This window comes from Dasypus novemcinctus, chromosome 18 (assembly GCF_030445035.2).
Source record: "Dasypus novemcinctus isolate mDasNov1 chromosome 18, mDasNov1.1.hap2, whole genome shotgun sequence".
In the NCBI taxonomy this organism is placed as follows: Eukaryota; Metazoa; Chordata; class Mammalia; order Cingulata; family Dasypodidae; genus Dasypus; species Dasypus novemcinctus.
This window is the reverse complement of record NC_080690.1, coordinates 70,738,731-70,755,698: the sequence shown is the minus strand read 5'-3', so window position 1 is coordinate 70,755,698 and position 16,968 is coordinate 70,738,731. Positions and strand designations below refer to the sequence as shown.

Genomic DNA, 16,968 nt, shown 5'->3' with positions numbered 1-16,968 from the left:
TCCCCTGAGAAGCACAGCGGAGCTGGTCAGCCAGTTTATTGGAGGGCAGGGGAACCGTAATGAAAGGAAGGCTGCGGGCGTCTGCGGTCCGTCTCCCTTCTCTCCCGGACGGCGCAGGTGGGCGCTCGGGTCTCAGTCCCCCGTGGGCAGCCACAGGGCCTTGGTCCGGGCTGCCCGCAGCCCCAGCTCTGGGCCTGCGCCCTTGGCCTCCTGCTCCCAGGCCCGGGGACAGCCCCTGTTCACCCACACCGGCTTGAGGTTTCCTGCTGAGGCCCACTCCACAAACTGGGCGCCCTGCGGTGGGGAGAGGTCGGGTCAGCCCTTCCATGGCCCGGGCGCTCGGCCACGAGGACTGCTGAGGCGGGGCCTCGAGGCCCACACGAGGCTCTGCTGCTATTATCCTCAGGCCCTGGCAAGCGAACCTTCCGGACGCTGAGGGAAGAGCATTCTCAGTTTTGGGGGGCTACGGCATTTCCTCCCTCTTCCTCCCAAGTGGGGCCCGAGGCTTTCGTTGACAAGCTATTCCGGTCCATGACCAGGTTTCAGAGGGCCCAACTCATGGGCCTCCAAGTCTGTTGCTAGGGTGTGAGCCTTAGCAACAGGACAGCCAATGAGACCGGGTCCTGGGCCGGGCAGGCTGGGTTGCTGACGGGAGCCTCTTCCCTGCTGGCAGCCGGGGTTCCAAGGGGCAGGCCCCGAGAACCTCGCCGCCAAAGAGTTCCTCCCCCTGAGCAGCGGGAGACCCCCGGGGCTGCGGACACGCTCCAGACAAGGAAGAGCGTGGATGAGGGTCAAGCCGCTGGAGACGGCGAGACGGGGAGTACCTGGGCAGATCCGAAATACCACAGGGCCTGGACGTCCTGGTGCAAGGCCAGGCAGCGCGTCAGGTGGTCCCGGTCTCCCGTCAGCACGTTCACCAGGCCCGCGGGGAACAGGGCCGCCACGTCCTAGGGGACGGAGAGCAGGCCACCCAGGGCTGGGAGGGAAGGAGGCTGAGCCCCGAGGGCGGGGGTGAGCACCCAGGGGGGTCTCGGGGCTCCCTGAAGGCGTGGACAGGGCTCATGGCTTTGTGGAGCCTGGCAGGGCTGGACATTGGGTGGATGAGGCGTCGGGGCCCGGGGGCTGGGGCTGGGGTGCCCGAGGCGTCGGCCAGGGGCACCTTGCCCCAGTCTGCGTACCCCGGGGGCTGCTGGGTGCGGGAGCAGGCAGGAAGGCAGGCGACTGTACCTGGCAGAGCTCCAGGGCGGGCAGGGGACAGGTCCCGCTGGGCACCAAGACCAGGGCGTTGCCGTGGGCCAGGGCGGGGGCCAGCAGGGACACGAAGGCAAGCAGGGGCCACTCGTCCGGGCACACGACCGCCAGCACCCCCAGCGGCTCCCGCAGCCGCAGCACGGGGCCTCTCAGCCCTGCCGCCTACAGGGACAGGCGCGGAGTCAGGCCCAGGGCAGCAGATCCCCACTGCCCTCCCACGCTGCCTCCGTCCCCTGCCCCCATCCCCACGTGGGCGCCCGGGGACGGCTGGCAGCACAGGCGCTGGGGCCAGACTGGGTTCACATCCCAGCGGTGTGACGTTACTTAACCACTCTGGGCCTCAGTTTCCCACTTTGCTAATGAGGGGTCATGGTGCCTACATGAAATGAGCTAACGTGTGCAGTGGCCTCAGAACCTGCTCCTGAGCTGCGTGTGCCTTAAAAAGCTTTCCTGAAGTATAACTGTCGTGAAAACTGCACGGATTTAAGGGTACAGTCCATTATGTCCTGACCTGTGCATGTTCTGCAGCCCCCCAAGTTTCCCTGTGCCCCCTTGCCATCCCTCCTTCCTGCCCTTCTCTGAACCCTCCCTGTTCCCCAGCAGCCACTGATCTGCTTCCTCTCATTAGAGATTAGTTTGCATCTTCTAGGATGTTAGATATATGGAAGTATAAGGTCTGTACTCTTCTTTTCCTCAGCATTATTATTTCAAGATGCTTCCAGTATTATAAAATGTTCTCTCCTTTTAATTGCCAAGTAAGACTCCATTGGCTGGATGGATCACGTGTTATTTATTTATCTATCACCCTATGGATGGATATTTGAGCTGTTTCCAGTTTTTTTTACTATTATAAATGATGTGGCTGTGAATATGGGTATATTAAGCCTTTGTATAGACCTAGGTTTCTGTTTATCTTGGGTAAAATACTGAAGAATCTGGCTGGGTCATATGGTAACAGTTTACCCTTTTGCGGAACTGCCAGACTCTTCCAATGCCCAGCAGACCTGCCCTCCACGTTCTCACCGACCCTTGGTAGACAAGTCTTTTGAATCTGAGCCATTCTCATCGGTGTGTGTTCTATCTCACGGGGGTCTTTGACTCCCATTTCTCTAACAGCTAATGATGTTGGGCATCTTTCCGGGTGCTTTTTGGTCATCCACAAGCAAACATCATTTTAGTTCTTAGGTCAGGCACAAAGTAAGTTAGGTGCTTAACTCAGTTGTGCAACTCTATAATTCTACAACTGCACACTGTTTACAGAGGACGGAGGCCCAGCTCAAGTGCCTGGCTGACTTTCTGTTCCCTTTCTATCCTCACTACCTGAAGTCGCTGCATCCTAACGCCTTCCACGTCATGCCAATCCCACTTCGTACAGTTGGCTTCGTACAGTTGGCTGTTATGTAGGTATGCAACAGAAGTCACACCAAGCAGTGCTTTGTGTAATGCACCTAATGTTTTGTATCTTATTCTCCTTAGTTAAAAACCGAAAAAAAACCCACGTGGATGTGACCCACTCAACTGATTTTACAGCTCAGAAACGGGTCCCTAAGCACAGTTTGGAAAACAATGCTTTATGAGGTAGGCAGGAAGCCCACTCGACAGATGAGGAAACTGAGGCACAGAGGAGCGACGCCACTGGCTGATGTTCCAGCACTGGGAGGCGGTGGGGCCGGGCCTGCCCGAGCTCTCCCTTAGCCCACTCCAGACTGCGCCCCCAAAGCCCTCTCACCTGCAGGGTGGGGCCCTGGGCCTGGACCCGGGCCCCCCACGCGCGAAGGCGCCTCACGCTCAGCTCCACCTCCACCTTGGCGGTCTTGGGCGCCAGCCCCTGACTCTCCAGCCTCGAGGTCAGGGTGGACACCCGGCGCTCCAGCGCGGCGGCCAGAGCCCAGAGCAGGGCCGCCCGGGCCCCTGGCGACTGGGCCGCCCAGCTGTGGCAGAAGGTGCAGGGTGGGGGTCGCACCCTGGTCCTGGCTCCTCCCCGCTCTGTGCACAGTCCCGACCCTGGGGGTGCAGGCCCCCCAGCCCGTGGACGGGAGTGAGTGGCCAGATCCCGTCCCCTGTCAGCCTGGGAGCTCAGCCCCCACAGCCCATCGGTCCCCACGGGGGAGCTCAGCCCCACAGTCCTCAGCCTTTGGGCATTCTGGAAAATTCCCTCTGGCCCCCCAGACACCCAGGCTTTGCCGTGTGAGCCCCACTTACCCAGGGGCAGCCTGGTGAGCAGCTTCCACGGCCCCTCGGATATCCTTGGCTCCGCCCTCAGCCACGTAGCCCTGGAGGACGCCTTCAGGATCCCGGATGGGCCTGGAGCTCTGGGCCCCAGGGGCCTGGAAACGGCCCCCGACAAAGAGCCCATAGGGAGCTGCTGGGCTGGGAAAGGACAAGGGGGGTCGTGGGGCCAGGGTCTGCTTAGACCACGTGCCACCCCCTTGGATAGGCCACCCCAGCTCCCAGGAACCTTTTGAGACCCCAAACTCCTGCTCCCACAAGCTCAAAATCTTGTTCCAATGGACCTCTGAAACTCTATACTCCTGCTCCCGTGAGCCTCTGGGGATGGCAAATTCCTAGGGCCATGAGTCTCTGGGAGAGCGCAGACGTATGTCTAGGAGAGCTGAGGCTCCCAAGGCTTAGAGTGGAGCAAGGGTGTAAAACCCAAACTGCAAAACCATCAGGAGCCAGGGACCCGCACGCCACCTCTCGCCAGCCCCCTCCAGGCTATGGGGAGACCGGGTGCACCTTCCCCTCACACCCCAGAGGTTCTGAGTTATAACCCCTGGAGCAGCTCACCTGGGCCCCATTTCAGGCCCGGCCGGCAGGGCTGAGGGGACAGTAAGGCCAAAGGTGTCATAGCTGAGGCTCTCAGTCAGGTAGGGCAGCCGGGCAGCTGTCCCCGAGGGCTGCAGATACTCATACAGGCCCTGCGAGAGGGGCGGGGTCAAGAGGACGCGGGCGGGTGCCGCAGGGCAGGGGCGACAGGGGTGCACTCACGTCTGGGCCCCCGTGCCAGGAAGAGCCGCTCTCCTTGCAGCCGCCAGTGGGCACGGCGGGGTCTTGGAGGCCGTGGGCGTTGATCCAGACTGTGCCCACCTGGAGCCTGCAGGGACAGACAGAGATAGAGGGCGCTGGGGGTGTGCTGGCAGAGAGGGGGCTGGGAGAGGCCAGAGGGAGGGGACGGAGACCTAGAGAGAGGGGGACGGAGACCCAGAGGGAGGGGGACAGAAAGCCAGAGAAAAGAGGACAGTAAGACGAAGAGAGGGGGATGGAGGCCCATAAAAAGGGGGCTAGAGACGCAAGCAGGGGCAGAATCCCAGAGAGAGGGAGACATGGAAAGCAGGAGAGAGAGCAGAGCTTGGGCGGGCACAAAGGGCCGACTTCTGGGCCCAGCGGGGCTGACTGACCCGTAGCCCAGCTCCAGCGCCTGCCCCAGCCTCTCGCTCCACACGCTGGCACTGCCTCCCCGGGGCGTCCCGTTGGCCACGGCCAGGGCCTCCTTGGCTGTGCGGAATGGGGAGGCCACGACCAGAGGCCATGGAACCTGAAGAGGTGACACGGAGCTCGGCTGTCGGGCCAGCCCCTCCCCCCAGTCCCACCCATTAGGGGGCAGCCTGGGCTGGTCGGCCACTCCAGGGGCTTCAGGCAGGTGCGGTGCTGCCCACGGCTGGAGGAGCTGGGTGAGGGGCTCACCTCGGCCTGGGCACACGGGGAGGCCGGGGGCAGGTCAGACACCAAGGTCGGGGGATAGAACGGGCTGGCAGTGGGCACAGCCCCAGCCTGGAACACCTGGGGAGAAAGAGCCCAGGTCTAGCAGCCACCCCGACTCCTCCCCTCAGACCAGGCGCCAGCGCCGCCCGCTCACCTGTGCTCCCTGGCTCTGCGCCTCGCGCACGTAGCGCTGGGCCAGGTCACGGGCGGCAGCCCCTCGGGCCCCCATGTCCACAGCCCCGTCCAGCCCTCGGCCGCCCCGAAGCCGTCCCATCCGCTCCTGGAGCCGCCGCATGGTCTCATCCCACACAGACTCCTGGATGAGGAGCCTGAGGCCTCCCTGTTAGGAAAAGGGGTGTCAGAGTGGGCAGCGCCCCGCAGAGGGCGGACATCCGGGGATGCCCCCACACAGGGTTGTAGGTGCAGGTCAGAGCAGGGCCAGCGAGAGGGGCCCGAAGACCCGAGGATTCCCAGGGCCCCCGCGGCCAGGGCAGGGTGTGGAGCGACAGATACATGGTGGTTCCGAGAGAGAAGACAGCTGGGGAAACTTGAAGCGTGGACACTTGGAAGAATGGAGAGAGAGCCGTAAAGAAGGAGGGGCAGAGGGCAAAGAGCTCTGTATCCCCATGACCAGGGCAGTGGGGGCAATGCTCAGGCCTGGAGCTATGCTGGTGCAAAGATAGAGTTCTGGCGCTTCACAGTGCCAGGTGCTGTTTGGGAAGATGGAAAAGTCCTGGTAATGGATGGCGGTGGCAGCGGCACCGCACCGTGAACGAAGCTAACAGCACTGAACGGTGCACTCAAAAGGGGCAAAAATGGGAAACTCTATGTTGTACGTAGATTAACACAATGATAGTTTTAAAAAAAGACAGGGTTTGGAGCAGAGAAAACTGAAGATTAAAAAGAACAGGAGACGGGCCCCAACGACGGGGGCCAGACAGGCGCGGTACCCGGATGCAAGGGGACGGGCAGCCCTGGGTCTCACCGGGCCCCGGTCGGACCAGGCTGCATCCACAACCCCCTCCACGGCCGAGTCCATGTCTGCGGTGTCCGTCAGCAGCAGCAGCGACTCTGTCCCCAGGGCCAGGGCCAGCTCGGTGCCCCGGCCTGCCAGCGTCCGCCGAAGTGCGCGTCCTTCCTACGGGGCTCCGCCGGGTCAGCTGAGGTAGGGGCCTCTGGCCCCAGCTGTGTTCCGGCCACCCCCAGCCCGGCAAATACCTCAATGGTGCCACAGAAGGCCACCTTCTGGACCCCAGGCTGGGAGGCCAGGCTGGGCCCCAGGGAGGCAGGGCCGCTGACCACGTTGAGGATTCCCGGGAATGCGCCTAACTCCCCCGCCAGCTGGGCCAGGAGAAGGGGTGTCGGGGAGGCCGCGGGCACAAGGACCACCACAGTGCAGCCTGCGGAGGGGCTACAGCTCAAGGACCCTGGAACCCAGGCCCAGCCCTCCTCCCTCAGACCCTAGCGCCCAGGCCCCAGCCCTCCTCCCTCAGGCCAGAGGTCCAGGCCCCAGCCCTCCTCCCTCAGACCCAGGGGTCCAGGCCCAGCCCCTCCTCCCTCAGACACTAGAGCCCAGGCCCAGCCCCTCCTCCCTCAGGCCAGGGGTCCAGGCCCCAGCCCTCCTCCCTCAGACCAGGAGTCCAGGCATCCAGCCCATCATTTACCCACAGCCAGGGCAGGGCAAATCCTCCACATCATCTCAAGGAAGGAGAAGGTGGGTGGCAGGATGAGGCCAATCACTCCTGCAGGAGAAAACGAGGGGACTGGCACTGGCACTGTTGGGTCCGAGGGAGGAGGGGGCTGGGGGCCGGGCCACCTGGGTCTGAGGGAGGAGGGGCAGGGGCCAGGCCTCCCGGGTCTCACCCATGGGCTCCCAGCCTGCCAGTGCCTCCTCCTGGGTGTAGGCCTGGCCCGCGTGGTACTGCAGCAGCTGCTGGGCCAGCGGGACGTCCCTGTCGCGAACCTCCCTAACAGCCCGCCCAGTAACCAGGGCCTCCAGGGTCCACAGCAGCCGCTGGTGCTTCTGGATCATCTTGCCCAGCCTGCAGAGAAGGAAGGGGAACGGTCATTCCTCGCTGCCCCTCGCCCTGACCACAGCTCCTGGAATGTGCCCCTACCCCTGGACCACAGCCACCTCGAATCTCTGGGGGTACCTCCACCATCTCCTAGGGGTGGACGACTCCAGGTACAGGTACGTACAGGATGCGTAGTCGAGGAAACACGGGAAACCCCAGGGCACTATGGCAGGTGCACGGTGTTATTACTATTTACCACCTGTAAACCCCGGCAAATTGAGCCTTATCAGCTTCTAGACCCAATTGTATTTTGTGAAATGGAATCTTTGTCTCTCACAGCCCCAAAAGTGCGCTTGGAAATGGGCTCTGGGCTCCTCGAGTTCCAATGTAGTGCTGAGAAGTGGAGCAGGATGAGCCCCCGGGCTCTTCAGGGAAATAGGTTTTGACGCTACTGGACCCGGTGGATAGTGGGAAATGGGAGTTTTGGGCCCCTGATGTTCCCAAAGCATGCTGGGGATGCAGTGTTCCCCACCTCCCATGGCTCCACACCGCAACCGCCTCACCTGGTCAGGTGCTGGGCCCGAATGGCCCCCGGGAGTATGCTCCAGCCCTGGAACGCCGCCCTGGCTGCATCCACCGCGGCTGCCACATCCCCGGCCTGTGCCTGGAGGCAACTGGCCAAGCTGTCTCCTGGGGAACCAGCGGGAGGAGAGCGGGGGAGCCCATGTCAGAGCTGGGGGTTGCTTTCTGGTCCCGGTGGCTGGTCCCCTTCTCCTTCTGGTCTGACAAGTGGAGGTAAGGCTACAGGTCCCTGCATGGCTGCCTCCCACAGGCGAGGGAGGGATTTAAGAGAAAGCGACTTCACCAGGGCTTCAGACTTGGGACCATAATTGGGATAAATCCCCACGTCCTCCCACCACTGCTTCCTCATACCTGTGACGGGATCCTGGCAAGGCACAGAAGTCCTGTGTTCCGGCTTTAACCACTTTCCATTTACGTAGTGACCCAAGAGCCTGTCCTGCGTGTCCAGCCAGGCCTGGGGGAGAGAAAGTTTGGGCAGGTGTCCTGGAGGCAGCTTGGGGCAGCTCAGTAGCTACCGGGCGCCCTCTGGGAGCAGAACCCCTGTGCTCCCCACCCCACTGGCGGATTCCTTCCCTCCATCTTTGTTTACTGTGGTCAAATTCACGTAACATAAAAGCCACCCTTTCAACTGTTACAAGGTGTACGAGTCAGCAACACTTAGTAGTCACGATGTCGGCCCCCCCCCCCCAGTTCTGGAACTTCTCCATCATCCCCAAAGGAAACCGGGGGTCCATTCAACAGCCACTGCCAGTCCCGCCTCCCCCAGCCCCCGGCAACCCTGATCTGCTCTGTCTATGGCCTGTCCTATTCCGGACATGACATATAAAGAGAACCATCCACGTGGGGTCCCGTGTCAGGCGCCTTTCGCTCACGTCCCGTTTCCAAGGTCCATCCCCTGTAGCACACATCGGCGCTTCATTCCTTCTGGCGGCCGATGAATCCACTGTGTGTATTCACTTACCACTGCTTCCTCCCTCCCCCCCAAAGTATGAGGGCGCTCCTACTGCCTTCCAAACGGGAAGGCTGGGAGCCAAGAACAGCAGGACCTCTCCTTCTCTGCGGGAAACTGACCTCAGCTGGAGGTCCTCTCGCCTGCAAAGCCGCGACAGTGGGAAGGTCAGCCCCGTGGGCCCCGGGCTGGTCCCCTGTGCTTGGTCTGGGAGCATGGGGCACGCCCGTCACCAGGCCCCTGAAGCTCTGCCCAGGTGACGGCACCAAGCGGGATTAGCTTCTCTGTGGGCATGGGGTTTCCAGGCCACGGTGCCTCACACCCTCACCCGTGTGACCTCCTTCCCGCACAGCTGAGCTGTCCTCGCCTGGGGAGCGGCAGGGCACCCCACAGAAGGCAGCCTAGCCGGGTCTTGTGCCTGCATCAAAGCGAGACTAAGACGCGGTACTGGCGAGGGGCAGCCTAGCGTGGGGCGCAGAGCGTGGCCTCGGGGACCTGCCGGCTTGGGCTGGGTTCCCGGTGCTGCTACTTACTTGATATGCCAGCTTGGCTTACTCTCTGGGCCTCTGCGGAGCCGCATGGAAGAGGGCAACAATCCTGGCTCCTCCAGGCCTCACGGGGACTAAGGAATTCCACACTCAGAGCAAGGCGACTTGGGTACTTGCTATTTATTTTGATTTTATTGTGCCTCACCCTCCACATTTGCTCTGTGTCCCTTTTCTTTCTCTCCCAGTCCTAGCCTCCCTGTTGCCAAATCGAAGGCCCATTCCTACTTTCTCCCCTACATACTTGCTCTTCTCTTGGCAGCCCTAATGCCACATTCACCTCCTTTTCCTCTTTCCCTTCCAGTTGGTTCTTCTCATTTTCCCCCCCAAAGTGGTCACCCAGAAGTTCCAAACTCCAACGCACACAGGGAAAGAGACATTTATGAGGTGGGGATATACGAATGTGAATTGGGCATTAGCTGATATTAAAGAGTGACTCGAAGTTAAGTGTGAGAATGGCATGGTGGTTATAGAACAAAATGAGTCATTGTTAAGAAATATGTATTCAAATATTTATGGCTACAATAACAAGCCTTTTGGGATTTGTTTCAAATATGCCAAAACAAAACAAAACAAAACACCAAGAGGGAAATCTCGGGCCAAATGTTGATTATTGTTAAAGCTGAGGATGGGCAAATACTCATAACATTAATTCTCTTCAGAAGTTTGGAAATTCCCCAAAAAAAGAAAACACAACCCTAGAAGAATGCCTAAGGGTCATGGAAGGCCACGGAAGTGTGAGAAGTGGATCTGATGGGACTGGGACCTTGTGACTTGTATAAAAGGACAGCTGTTATTGGAACCAGATGATTTTTGTCAGGGAATATGAGCCAAAGGTTTCTCAATTTGCGGATATTATTTTCAAGAGGACCTGGAATCTGGGATGTTTACATGCAATTAGTTATCCACTAACTTGTATTTTCAAAAATGAAGTTCAGGCCAAAATAAACATGTTTGTTGGTCAAGACTGGCTCACAGACTGCAAGTCTGGGAACTTTGGTGGGGGTGGGAATCATAGGCTCCTGAATCTGAGGGCTCTGCAGTCCAAGGGCTCTGGAATCCTAGGCCTCCAGGATCTGAAGGCCCAGGTTCAAACCTCAGCTCCACTCCCTGAAAGCTATGTTGATTGTGGGCAAGTTACTTAACCTTGCCAGGCTTCTGCTGGTTGTCACTAAAACAATCAAACGAATAGCATACACTCTCCAGGTTGTTCTGGGAATTGAGTAAGATCACGTTAAGCATGGAGTCTGGCAAATAGAGAGCAGCTGATAAGAGCGAGCTATCGGCACTTTACTGCTTTTACAAGATAGTCCATCTGGGACCAAACTCCATGTGTGGGAGCTCTCTGTACTCTGTTCCAGATCCTCTACTTGTCCGGTTTACACAACAGTCCCTGATAATCGTTCCCACTCCCTTGGTTCCCGGGTTCGATGATCTTTTTACACTGGTGACTCCCAGGTCCTGCTGGTCCTGAGATGCAAGTCCAAGTGTCTCCTGCACACACTGCCCACGGCTGTCCCTAGGCCCCTCACACTCTTGCCATGTCACAACTGAGCTCAGCCTCTTCCCCAGCAAACCTGCTCTTCCTGGGCTCACGATCTGGGGGAAGACCACCTAGTCACTGGCCTGACCTCTTAGCCCCCCAAATCCTGTTCCTCCTGCATCTCAGCCCTATCCCTCCTCTTCATCCCTCCAGCTGGGAGCAGGCTCTGGCCTTGCCCTCTCCCACTTGGATTACTGCTCTAGCCTCCCCCTGCCTCAGGCCCAGGAGGTCCAAGCCGCTTCTGGCACCCAAAGCTGACCGCATCCCTTGGGCTCACAACTCTTCATGGCACCCCTCCTCCAGAGAGGCCCAAGCTTCTCAGGCCTGTGTCTGGGGAACCTGAGGGATCATGGGAGGCCCATGTGGGAATTCTGAGGGGCCTGGAGGAAGGGTGGAAGATTCGAGGCACCCTACTAATGCACGGGAATGTCAAGAGAGTTCTGGGAGACCCTGGGGGATCACAGGACTCTTAATAGGTTCTGAGGAACCCGGGGCCCATGGGAGCTTCATGAGGACCTTAAAAGGCCCTGAAGATTCAGGGAGCCCCATGGGATCTTTTGAGGGGCCCTGAGGGATCATGGGAGCGCCATGATGGTATTCCGAGGAACCGTAGGTAATTACCGGAGGTTCTGAGGGTTCTCAGGAGATCATAGGGGCCTTTCAAGTATCGAGGGGCCCTGAGGAATCACGGGTGCTCCACGGACGTTCGAGGGTATCCGGGAGGTCAAGGGAACCCCACAGGGATTGAGGAGTCCCGGGGGATCATGGGAGCCACGGGGTGTTCTGACAAATCGTGGCGAATCCACTGGAGTTTTTGCAGGTCCTGAAATATCACGGGGTCCCTAAAGGAATTGTGGAAAGTCCGGGGGATCATGCCGGTTCTGAGATGGCCCTGAAGAACCACAGGAGCCCCTCGGGCGATTCTGTGGAATCGCCAAAACGCCAGCGAGAGCTGAGGATCGTGGGCACAAGGAGTATTTGTGTACTAAGCATCATGGGAACGCGCTAAGGGGCTGAGGCGGCACCCGCAAAGGCTCAAGGGAACGTCCTCCACAGGGTGGCGGGAATCCGGGTGGCTGAGAGGGGCGGGGTTGCTGAGCTGCCGCGGTGGACCACGGGAGCCGGCGCGCCAAACGGGTCCCGGAGGACCGGGAAACGGAGGGGGTGGGGGGAGTGTGGGCAGCGCTAGCCCGGTAGGGCCTCACCAATGCGCATGCGTGGCTCTCCGGCGCCGGCCCGTACTCCAGCGTGGCGAAAATATCCCGGGCGCGGGGCCCTGCGGGCGTCGCAGCCATCACCCGTCCGGACCGTTTTCCGCCTGGGACTGCGTGGCGCTCTGCCCGAGGGAACCTGGAGGTCCAAAGGGCGGCACGGCCCAAAGGGACGTGACTAACGGGAATGGGGCGGGGCTTTAGGCTAGAGCTCGTAAGGCCCGCCCACTTCCCCGCCTTAGGCTACGGCGACCCCGCCTAGGCCTGAGCTGAGAAAGTCGATTGGGGCATGCGCACTCCTCAAGGCGGCGGGAGGGGGGGACCCGAGATAAGCGTGCCGAGCAAACAGGGGATCCGGTTTTAGAAGGGTGGTCTCATCGGCGTCCCCCTACCACCCTTTCTTATTGCAGTGCATGCTTTTAGTCCGAAATGCATTTGCTAGGGAACCGAATCTAGCTCTGGGAGGAAATGATAGTTCAGAGATTACACGGGAGTCTTTGCGGTGGATAGTAAGATTAAGATTTTGGAAGTGTGACAGCCTACCCGGCACATTCATCTGGCCGGAAGTGGCTTTCGGGAAGGAGCGGAAGTGTGGCTGTTATCGAGACAGGAAGTGTGGCATTTTTCTAAATGGTCGAGGCGGGAAGGGGAGCCTCAGATTTCATTTTTGATTGGTGGAGGCGAGAAGCGTGGTTGCGGGCTTCGAATGTGATTGGTAGGGAACGGAATGCCGTAACAAGTTTGGGAGTGAGTGCTCAGGTAGTGTGGTCTGCCCCCGGCCCCTGGTTACGCCGAGGCCGGAAGTGTGACTTTCGTTTATACTTTTGGCACGTAGGACCTGGAATTCATCTAGAGAAATTGTTTCTCAAAAGAATTTACCACGGCACCTGGTCGGAATCGGATTGTAGTCTCAGATGAGACTCTTAGGTTTTCGGATGGATTAGTGGGTGTCGGGTGTCTGTTGAAGGGACAGACCCAGCCGTTCGGATCCCAGAAAAGGTTGCTGAGGACGCCTAGGGCTCTTTCCCAGGACAATGGCTGACTCGAAGCTGCTGGTGCCGGAGCTAAGCGAGGCAGAGACGATGGGCGCTGAGGCGACGCGCTTTGAGGAGCTGCTGCTGCAGGTGCGGACTGACGGAACTCCAGGGTCCGTGATATCCGGGATTTTTTCTTGTGCTCGGAGATGGGACTACAATTCCCAGAATGCACTGAGACGACAACAGGGCCTACGGGAATTGTAGTTACTTGGCTCTAAGTTTGCCAGGCTCAGGTACAAATGGGAGTCGGACTGGGGTTGTTCTTAGTGGTTCTCAGAGGAGGAAAGGGACCCGGTGTGTCTTATTCCCTGCGTTATCCACAACTCTCAGGCATACGAGTTACTCAGTAAACATTTGAAGAACAAATGAGGGGTCCTAGGGCACCAACTCCAAACCTGGGGATTTTTTCCTTCCCACAGGCCTCTAAGGAGCTCCAGCAAGCCCAGACAACCAGACCAGAGTCTACTCAGATACAACCTCAGCCTGGTGAGGAAGCCAGAACCCAGAGAGAAAGTCCCAAAGAGAGGGACAAAAACCAGGGTCAGGGGCCACCCAGAGAGGAGAAAGGACCAGGGCACAATAACAGGATAGAGAGACCAGGGTGGGGGGTGGGGGTGAGCAGAGACCCAGAGAGGGGAGGGGTGGGGACAGCGCAAGAGTGGGCAAGGGGACAGCCAGGAGAAAGGTCAGAGATCCCAGGGGAACAGATCCAAACAAGAGGAAGCAAAAGAGGGAAAAGAAAGGGACAAGAGCCTGAGACCCAATGAGAGACAGTAGTGCAGGACAAACCCACTCCCACCAGGTTTCTGCATAAAGACCAACTCATCGGAAGGGAAGGTTTTCATCAACATCTGTCACTCTCCTTCCATCCCTCCTCCGGCTGACATGACCGAGGACGAGCTGCTTCAAATGCTGGAGGAGGACCAAGCTGGGTTTCGCATCCCCATGAGTCTGGGAGAGCCTCATGCTGAACTGGATGCAAGTCAGTGCCCTCAGGGGACCCAGGAGTTTAGGTCCCCAGGCCCCTCTTCCCTCAGGACCCAGAAATCTGCCCCCCCCTTCTTGCTCCTTTCCTCTGTGACCTATCCCGCACCCACTGGGCACCCAGCACTGCTACTGCACATAGTTCCAGCCCACCTCAGGGTGGCAAGGCTCCAGGGCCTGCTCCCACTCTTTCCTCTGCTTTCTCCTGTCGCTAGATCCTTGTTCTTTCAGTTCACATGTGTCTCCTGAAGCCTCCTGGGACCTAGGTTTGGGCAGTGCCCTAGGTTTGGGCAGTGCCCTGGAGAATAAGAACTTATGAGCCCCAGTTCCCATCTTGGGGGTGGGGCGAGAAGAAGAGAGATATAATTTCATTATGATGTGAGCCCTGCTCCACTGGAGGGGGGCCCCCGGGCACAGCCCCAGGAAACTTCACACCCAAGGAGTCAGGGCAGGCTTCTCAGAGAGGCTTGGCGGGTCCTGGAGAATGGTTGGATTGACTCAGCCAGTAAACTTAAAGAGCCAGAGATTTTAGAGGAGAAATGCGCTTCTGAGAGGTGGGAGGCCTCCAGCGCCAAGCTGAGGGCCTTGGACCTTCGCCTGGGGGCTCTGGGGAGCCACGTGAGGGCTGGGAGCAGGGGCTGGGCCAGCTCTGGGGATTTGGTGGGGACAGACAGGCTGGGGAGAGCCTGGAGGCCTGAGAGACCTAGCCTGCAAGGCCCGGCTGGGAAGGATGCGTCTGAGCCCTCCCCTCCTAATCGTCTCCGCCCCTCAGTATCATTCTCCTTGCCTCTGCCTGGGTGCTGGGGTGCCTGCGAAGGGCTGGGGTTCTGATTCCCGTTCTCTCCCCGCAGAAGGCCAGGGCTGCACCGCCTACGACGTAGCGGTCAACAGCGACTTCTACCGGCGGATGCAGGTTGGGGGCGGGCAGTGGGGGAGGCCTGGGCAGGGGCATCTCCCTGCAACCCCCCCACCCCGGCTCCCCGCATCTCCCTGTCTTGCCCCTAGAAGAGCGATTTCTTGCGGGAGCTCGTGGTCACTATTGCCAGGGAGGGCCTTGAGGACAAATACCACCTGCAGCTGAATTCAGGTGAGGGTCAGGGTCAGGAGCAACTTGACCTTGAGTGGGTAGGCGGCTGTGGACACCTGGAGGCGGGGCTAGGCCCCGGGTTCCGGCTGAGGGGCCGGCCTGGGCAGGAGCCCCTCCAGGTGGTGGGGTCTATTGGAGGTAGGCGGGGTCCCTGGAGCCGAGCTTGGGAGGTGTGCCCAGGCTACGGCTCCCGCCCCGCGACTCCCCGACTCCCGCTCGCTGGGCAAGGCCGAACTTCGGGTTTGAGGCCTCCCGCGGGGGCAATGGGACCTGATGGAGCGCCCTTGATCGTGAGCCCCCTCCCCCGCAGAATGGCGCATGTTGAAGAACCGGCCTTTCCTGGGCTCCATCTCGCAGCAGAACATCCGCTCCCAGCAACGCCCTCGGATCCAGGAGCTGGGGAGCCTGTACACACCGGACCCTTCCTCCCCCGCGGCTCCGGAAGGGTGGGCGTTCAGTGGTCCCCTCTCATGTCTGCCCACCGCTCTTCCAGCTCCCTCCCGCAATCTTCCCTTGCCCACCTGAGCCCTAGGAGCCCCGGGGAGCCTGGGAACCCCGCGAGGGAGACGCCCTGGCTGGGAAGGCTTTTGGAGGCAGCCTGGCTGCGGGAGGGGAGATGGGAGAGGCGGGCCACCAGCCCGGGCGGCTTTCCTCCATGCTGGCCTTCCTCCCTCTCCAGCCCCCAAAAGCCTCACCTGAACCTCTGGCTGGAAGCCCCTGACCTCCTCTTGGCAGAAATTGACTTACCCAAACTGGTGAGTGCCCACTCCACTGGAGCAGGCGGCGACCCCTGGGATGGCGGCTCTTCCCCGGGGCACGGTGTGGGGCTTCCACCAGACCCGGCTCTGCAGCTTGCTTGCCCAGTGGTGCCGCCTCTGAGCACACTGCCTCCTGCCTCCCGTGGGGCCATCAGCCCCCCCTTTGCTGCCGCCCCAAGGATGCCTGCCCATGGAAGTAAGCACCACGACATGGAGACCTGCCGTTCCATTCTCTGCCTTTTTCCTGCAAAAACAGATCTTTTAACTGTAGTGTTCCAGCGTGGAGCTGCTCTGTTATCCACGTTATGATGGTCCCGTTGCTGGGGAGGGTGGGCTGATTTCACCACATTCCCAGGATGGGGCCTTGGGGCTGTCACTGGAGATTGGGGAGAACCGCCTGGTGGTTGGAGGCCCCCAGCAGCTGTACCACCTGGACACCTACATCCCCCTACGGATCAACTCCGACCAGAGCAAGGCAGCCTTCCACCGGAAAAGAAAGGTACTTGGGGAGGGGCCAGGCCTCCAGGTCTGAGGGAGGAGGGGGTTGGGGGCCAGGCCTCCGGGTCTGAGGGAGGAGGGCCTGGGCCTGAGTCCTCATCCCTCTCCATTTCCCTCAGCAATTGCTGGTGGCCATGCCGCTTTTGTCGGTGCCTTCTTGACTAGGATGTTTCCCTGCTTCCAAGGGTGGAGACGAGGCAGGTGGCTGTTCTAAGATAATTTGGAATAAAAATTTTTGGCTTTGTTCTGTGTCTGTGTCAGAGTAAATTGGGGGTGGGGGAGAAGGGGAACATTGGGCTGTGGCACTAGGGTCCCACAGAGGCCACAGCTCCGACTCAGGCCTCATCCTCTCACCCTGGATCCTTTCCCAGCCTCCTCTCTGGCCTCCTGGCCTCCGATCTCTCCCCTCTAGTCAGTCCCTCATGTGACCCAGAGCTGCCCCTAAGCCCTCCTGCTCCCAGGCCACCTGCGGCTCCCCAGGACCCCTCCAGGAAGTTCAAACCCCTTGACCTGACACTCAAAGCCAGGGCCCGCTCCCTCCATGTATCCTTTTTTTAAAAAAAGTTATTTTCTCTCCACTTCCCCGCCCTACCCCCCTCCCCAGTTGTCTGTTGTATTCTTGTCGGTGGCACTGGGAAGCTTTGTCTCTTTCTGTTACGTCATCTTGCTGCATCAGCTCTCTGTGTGGGCGGCGCCATTCCTGGGCAGGCTGCACTTTTTTCATGCTAGGCGGCTCCCCATACAGGTCGCACTCCTTGTGCGTGGGGCTCCCCTATGCGGGGGACACCCCTGCGTGGCAGGGCACT

At 59.9% G+C, this 16,968-nt stretch overlaps 2 protein-coding genes across 3 annotated transcripts; one reads left to right on the top strand and one right to left on the bottom strand.

Moving 5' to 3' along the window:
- Positions 1-21: 21 nt before the first annotated feature.
- On the bottom strand, positions 22-11,924 carry ALDH16A1 (aldehyde dehydrogenase 16 family member A1). 2 transcript variants are annotated; one of them, XM_058280587.2, is made up of 17 exons: positions 11,793-11,924; positions 7,902-8,004; positions 7,532-7,658; positions 6,817-6,995; positions 6,618-6,695; positions 6,172-6,353; positions 5,939-6,091; positions 5,108-5,293; positions 4,936-5,031; positions 4,650-4,786; positions 4,240-4,345; positions 4,039-4,169; positions 3,454-3,621; positions 2,981-3,182; positions 1,228-1,413; positions 825-947; positions 22-294 (listed from the first exon to the last, which is right to left on the bottom strand). In XM_058280587.2, exons 1-17 carry the CDS (start codon positions 11,880-11,882, stop codon positions 133-135), a joined length of 2,409 nt encoding a protein of 802 aa, XP_058136570.1. In that variant the 5' UTR covers positions 11,883-11,924; the 3' UTR covers positions 22-132. The 2 variants fall into 2 exon arrangements, with proteins under 2 accessions (XP_058136570.1, XP_058136571.1); XM_058280588.2 differs by having other exon boundaries at positions 153-432.
- Positions 11,925-12,029: 105 nt separating this feature from the next.
- On the top strand, positions 12,030-16,406 carry PIH1D1 (PIH1 domain containing 1). The gene is made up of 9 exons (XM_058280589.1): positions 12,030-12,922; positions 13,255-13,321; positions 13,638-13,817; positions 14,671-14,732; positions 14,825-14,906; positions 15,217-15,352; positions 15,586-15,661; positions 16,020-16,163; positions 16,282-16,406. The coding sequence occupies exons 1-9, from the start codon at positions 12,833-12,835 to the stop codon at positions 16,321-16,323; spliced, it is 879 nt and encodes a 292-aa protein (XP_058136572.1). The 5' UTR covers positions 12,030-12,832; the 3' UTR covers positions 16,324-16,406.
- Positions 16,407-16,968: the final 562 nt, after the last annotated feature.